The following is a 6,044-nucleotide window of genomic DNA, read 5'->3' as shown; positions in this document are numbered from 1 at the left end:
AATTCTAGAATCAATAGGTATCACGTATAGAACTTCACCATAATATTGTTTCCATACAATAATAAAAGAGTACAATATTCATTGTAATGCCCCCTCCCATAGACTGAAAGAAAAGGAGATCATAGGTTTCCGGATGGTTTATTGTTCCTCTCTAAAAAAAGTATCATTGTAATGGGACCTATGCCCGGATGTGACATTAGATCTGGACGGACTACGGCGGTTCGTGTCACGTATGGACGGACTCAGGCATTAGATCTGGGCTCAGCCCTCGCAGAAAATCCCAATTAGCTTCTATTCTTCCTTTTCTTTTGAAATTCCAAAGTGCAAACACCTTCATAGAAGTCTCCAAAAGAATCGCAAATGAAAGAACTTAAGTGCGTTCGAACCAGTTTTTTGTTACATATAAAACTGTTTCATCACACCATGAGAGCATAAACATGATCTAAGCACTGGAACTAGCTTGGCTCGGATGATCCAGCAAGAACCGATGCGGGGCCGACGATGGAATTATACTTGTTTTTTTAATTTTGCGAGAAGAAAGAAATTATACTTGTTACTTCCGTAAAAAATGAATCGGAGAACTTTTGAATGTAATCTCTACAAGTTGTAAATTTTACATTTTTTTTTCAAAACGAAACCGTAACGAAATCTTTGCTGTACAAGTAAGCTACCAATAAAGCACACGCTACTACTATACCGTCAGAGCAGAAAGAATTTCGAATTTCTACCGGTCCAGTCCGATGACCAGGCTACCTAGCATCTATCGCAGTTATCGTGACATTGTTCGCGGTGAGGCCCTGAGACGACTCCGTGTCCGACGTGCTCTTCCCGATGTTCACCCCGGGCTCGTTGGGCTCCGGCACCGTCGCGTTCTCGCTGGCCAGCATCATGACCACCGACGACATCAGGGGCCTGTTCCTGGGCTGCACTTCCACGCACAGGAGGGCCACCTGGACGCACCGAAGCACCTCGCCGTAGTTGAAGCTGCCGTCCATCAACTCGTCCAGCAAATCAACGCTCCGGCCTTCCTTCCACAGCATCCATGCCTGAACAATGATCAAGATGGTCAGAGAAACAATTCAGGGGGAAAAAAAGGTCGTTATTGTAAGTCTTTGCTGATGTACATGTTACTGTACTACTTACGTATCTGAGGAGGTTCAGATCAAGCTCGACTTCGTAGAAGCCTCGGTTCCTCTTGCCAGTGATGATCTCTAGGACCATCACGCCGAAGCTGTAGATGTCTGACTTCATGGAGAACACGCCATCCATCGCATATTCTGGAGACATGTAACCACTGAGAAAAACCATCTCATCACCAGTCAGTGTGAAGGTCCACTTTCAGAACAGTGTGAAAATAAACATGAGATTGAGAGGACACTTGGTCACTTACTATGTCCCGATGACTTTTTTGGTATATTCAGTGGTCTGATCACCTCCAAACATTCTTGCAATACCAAAGTCTGAGATTTTGGGGACCATGTTTCTGTCCAGCAGCACGTTGCTAGCCTTCAGGTCCCTATGGATGATCCTGAACCTCGAATCCTCGTGCAGATACTGCAGACCCCGCGCGATCCCCAGGATGATGTCAAAGCGTTGCTGCCACCTCAGCAACCTCCGCTTCCCTTCATCTGCACAGCGCATAGCACCAGGACATGTCAGGTTCATTGCCTGAGGAAACTTCTTACGCTGAATGCCGCGTGTTGCTGCAAGATTCAACTGACCAAATATGAAGGTGTCGAGGCTCTGGTTGTGCATGTACTCGTACAGGAGCATCCTCTCGTCCTCGTCGATGCAGCAGCCGAGCAGCCTGACGAGGTTCCTGTGCTGGAGCTTGGCGATCAGCTTCACCTCGTTCTTGAACTCCACCACCCCTTGCATCGATCTCCGGGACAGCCTCTTCACGGCTACTTCTTGCCCGTCCTCGAGCTTCCCCTGTCAGCACATTTTGCAGGTCCGCGACGTTAGAAATGACGAAGGATCAGTCGACAAAAAATTCAATTTTTCCCCCTACCATTTCCAGGTTTATCCTAGTGCTAACTGTTCGAATCTTACCATGTAAACAGGGCCGAATCCGCCCTCGCCAATCTTGTTGTCCAGAGCAAAGTTGTCGGTGGCGGCCAGGATCACCTCCAGGTCAAACAACGGGAGGTCGACGTCTTTCTTGGCGCATTTCCAGTCCTCCTCCAGCGCGGGGTGTTTCCTGGCACTGAACGGGAGCACATCCTCTGCACCGGCCGGCGCCGACGAATCCGTCTCGCCCTGACGTTTCCTCCTCTTCCTCCAGACGCAGCAGCCGACCGCCAGTAGGAGGAGCACGCTGGCGACGGTCGCGACGACCGCGGTCACCACGCGCTTGCTGGGACGGCCCCGGCCGTTTGCTGGGAAACAAGCAGAGCAAAAGAAAAGTTTGTTAGTTGGTGAACTGGGGGCCGCCCAACACACCGCACGTTTCCACGACTTGTCAAAGCGCTCGTGCCTCCACTATCTAGAAGTGCTTTCGTGTCCTCACCCACTTTTTGAGTGGTACAGAAAATATTGAAACATAGCCTTTGAGCGCCGACATTTTCAAACCACCATAAATTGAAGCTTAAACGTATGCAAGTGCTTGCCCTGCTGAATTGCTGATGAATACTCCACTCATCACACCCAGATCAATGGAAACCTTTGCCCTTAGCTTATCATATCCAGACAACTTTTGGCCATTTCAAGCGTCACTTCCAAGTTGGGTGGTGTTGGACGATCGCTCGTTGAGCACCATGTTTTCCTAATGACTGCACTCTGCCAAACAGCGATCCTAATCCAGCGATCCTGACGCATGGTTCTGGCACCTAATCCTGTTCCTTCAAAAAATGGGTACTGTCGCAGTTTTTGCCCAAGCCAAACAGGGCCAGGTACTTGACCCATGCTACTTTGCTTCCGTTCAAAGGTGGCCGTTGAATTCTCTGCGCAATTGGTATATAAGAAATGCGACTCGTTCGAGGTTTTGAAAACTCCGACGAAGCCATTTCTGCAAATGTGTATGCAGAGGCAGAGTGATTTTCAGAAGGAAGTGGTGGGTGGGGGCATTTTCTATGCGAGGATGGCGAGACGCACCCGATTCTTGACCAGTTGACCGAGAAAAATGGGTTTGTGCAAGAATTCAGCTGGTGAACACGCTGTCGTGTGACGGTTTCAGTATCAGGTGGAGGATTAGACACGGAGACCGATTGATTAGACGAGATGTGTCAGCTAGTCTGAAAACAACTACATGGTCCAAGCGTCCAACCCACATTTCTACCTGCGTCATGTCAGGTTCCTAACAATGATAGACAAAAGTCATGTCGTAGGCTTCTAGTGGTGAGCAACACACAACTTGAGTAAATTTTTTTTTACCCGTTGAATTACTGAGAAGATTAGAGAAGTTTGTTCCAGAAAATTAAAAAATGCGTGAGAGTCGTCAGTCAGAACCTGCGGCGGCGGCGGCGGCGGCGTTGAGGGCGTCTATCTCCGACCGCGCGAGCCGTATGTGCACGTCCTCCACGAACGTCGTGTACTGCCGCATGTCCAGCAGATCGACGGCCCAGATGACGCACCCGCGGCTGACTCCCCCGCTGACGTTCGCCGCGGCGTACGCCCGGCAGCTGCAGTTGCCCAGGCACACCTGCCGGCACCGCTCCAGCGTCATGTCGGCGTACACCGTCGCGTTCGTGGCCTCCGGCAGCTTCATCCGGCTCACCACCCAGAACCCGTCGCTGCTCCCGTTGCCGCCGCAGCTCAGGTTGGTGGTCCTAACGCAGCCGCCGGTGCCGTCCCGGAGGTTCCACTGCTGCGGCGACCGCGGCTGGAACCCCGGCAGGCAGCTGCACTGGGTGGTCTGCTGGGCGGTGTCGCAGTACCCGAACGGCCCGCACTTGGCGTAGTTGTCGCAGGGGTCGGTCGGGTAGTACCAGAAGCTGCTCCAGCTGCCGTTGACCCACACGAACCGCTGCACCTGCCCCGCCGTGCCGTCCACGACGAGCCGCGAGAGCAGCGAGGACGCGCCGACGGAGTAGCTGTAGTACGTCTCGTCGGGGCCCGACACGACCTGGAAGGTGAAGTTGTTGGACTTGAGGTACGGCACGCCGGTGAGGATCTCGCCGTTCCACGGCCCGCTCGTGTAGATCTTGGCGGCGCCCCGGAGGAGGAAGAACTGCGGCAGGCCGCCGAGGACCAGCCGGAACGTGTAGGCGCCGGGGGAAGGGTCGGCGGGGCTGCTCCACGACGTGATGTTCCGGGTGATGCCGGCCCTCAGGTCCACCCCGAGCTTCATGCCCGGGAGCAGCGTGTCCGTCGGGTAGTCGTAGCTCTGCCACGCCACGCTCTGGTCGGAGCCGCTGCCGTCCGAGCTGAGGACGAAGTTACCGTCGTCCCGGAGCCGCGCGGTGGCGCCGGCGGTCACGTTCCTGGTGGGCGCCGCGGAGGACCAGACGACGGTGCCGTTCTGGGCGTCGAGGACGACGAGGCGGCCGTCGGCGGAGAGGCGGAATACGCCCGGGGAGCCCACGAGCGGGGTCTGGCGGTTGGCGACCCACACGACGGTCGGCCTCGGCTCCCGGATGCTGTAGTACCAAATGCCGAGGTACCTCCTGCCGGCGCCGCCGTCCGGGGGGCTGAAGAAGCCGAGCTGGAAGACTCCCCCGGGCGAGACGAGCGTCTGGTTGCCGGCGATGGACGCGGCCAGGCCGATGGAGTCGGTGGACGCGGAAAGCGGGAGGAACGCGGCGAGGAGGACGAGGCAGAGCGCGCCCGCCCTCATACTCGGGCGGTGATCGCGATCCTCCAGCTACTGTCAGAACATGGCCTTGCTTGCAGCTGGGCAGTAAGCGGTGGCCTCTTGTGAGAGGAGCTCCTGCACGCGCGCACGGCCGGCGTGGCGGCTGGCAACCCGTTAACTAGCCTTGTGGAATCAGCGGGAACACAGAGCGAGCACGTTGTTGTCTCGTACCGCGTGCGATTAACGCGACGGTGCGAGGCTGCGGCCTGCGGGCGCTCATTGTTATACTTGTTTATGGTTGTGGCCACGTTGGGTCAGCGTTGGGGTCTGGAACAGCTAGCTAGCTGGTTTTCACGCGATCGAGTGGTTGGCCGTCAGAGACCGAGTTCCATGGACTCCACTCCACCAAACGCGCCACGGCCGCCGCGCGGCGGTGCTGGAACGAACCTCTCGGTTGCTTGGTTGGTGGAACTCGGGCTGCCGACTTGCACTCTCCAGCTCCTACAAAGAGGGAAGGTTTTGACTCGCGAATCCATGCCATATCATCATCACCGCCAGCTTATAGTACGTTGTGATGTCTATAGTTGAAGTCAACAAGAAGAACAACAACGTCTCATCATTGTCATCACCACTACCATCAGGACAAACGATGCCTCGCCAACCTTGGCTAACGGTGCCATGCACCAACTGGGGTGGGGATTAACCCCGATGCTACTTTTACAGTCGCCCGCCTCCAGCGGAAGTCACGGTCGACCAAACCACGTGGTGGGCCCTACACGCATGTGATTTATCTCCTCTCCACACCAGCTCTCTCTCTCCGTTCCCCTTTCCCTCTCTCCTCTAGATTTTCCTTCTCCGCACCAGACTCCTAAGACCTCCGCCCCGAGGGGCGAGCGGCGCGGCGGCAGGCTCCGGCCCTCACGGGGAGCGGCGGGCTCTCTGGGCCCGAGCTCCGCGAGCGGCGGCAGCGGCAGGTTCCCTAGGCCGAGCTCCGCGAGCTGTGGTGGCGAGGGGTGGCGAGCTCCGCTCGCGATGGGGCGGCGCGGCTGGCAACTTGGTGGCGGCGGCACAATTTTTTTTGGATGCAAAAAGTTTTACAAAACTTTTTTCCCAATTTTTTTATTTTTTGATGGAAAAGTTTTACAAAACTTTTTTTTACCTGAATTTTTTCTTGACTTTGGATGCAAAAGTCGTTTCTTCAAAAAAAAAATTCTCAAAATTTCTCTTTCAATTTGTTCTCATCAAAAAAATTTCAAGTTTCCTCTTGATATTTTTTCTAGAAAAGTTTTTTCAGAAAAAATTATCACAAAAC

General features: G+C 54.4%; 1 protein-coding gene across 1 annotated transcript; it reads right to left on the bottom strand.

Moving 5' to 3' along the window:
* Nucleotides 1-569: 569 nt before the first annotated feature.
* Nucleotides 570-4,995, bottom strand: LOC120676187 (receptor-like serine/threonine-protein kinase SD1-8). The gene is made up of 6 exons (XM_039957419.1): nt 3,448-4,995; nt 2,053-2,378; nt 1,722-1,932; nt 1,391-1,628; nt 1,144-1,294; nt 570-1,046 (listed from the first exon to the last, which is right to left on the bottom strand). Exons 1-6 carry the CDS (start codon nt 4,772-4,774, stop codon nt 750-752), a joined length of 2,550 nt encoding a protein of 849 aa, XP_039813353.1. The 5' UTR covers nt 4,775-4,995; the 3' UTR covers nt 570-749.
* Between the last annotated feature and the right edge of the window lie 1,049 nt (nt 4,996-6,044).

Source organism: Panicum virgatum, chromosome 5N, assembly GCF_016808335.1.
Source record: "Panicum virgatum strain AP13 chromosome 5N, P.virgatum_v5, whole genome shotgun sequence".
Classification (NCBI taxonomy): Eukaryota; Viridiplantae; Streptophyta; class Magnoliopsida; order Poales; family Poaceae; genus Panicum; species Panicum virgatum.
This window is presented reverse-complemented; position numbering and strand designations above follow the sequence as displayed.

Excerpts from the sequence above, each read along its gene's own strand:
- LOC120676187 (XM_039957419.1), bottom strand. The coding sequence starts at position 4,774 with ATGAGGGCGGGCGCGCTCTGCCTCGTCCTCCTCGCCGCGTTCCTCCCG. Across the intron at positions 1,629-1,721 it reads CCTCGACACCTTCATATTTG|ATGAAGGGAAGCGGAGGTTG; the intron begins GTCAGTTGAATC and ends TGCGCTGTGCAG. Across the intron at positions 1,047-1,143 it reads ATCTGAACCTCCTCAGATAC|GCATGGATGCTGTGGAAGGA; the intron begins GTAAGTAGTACA and ends ATCATTGTTCAG.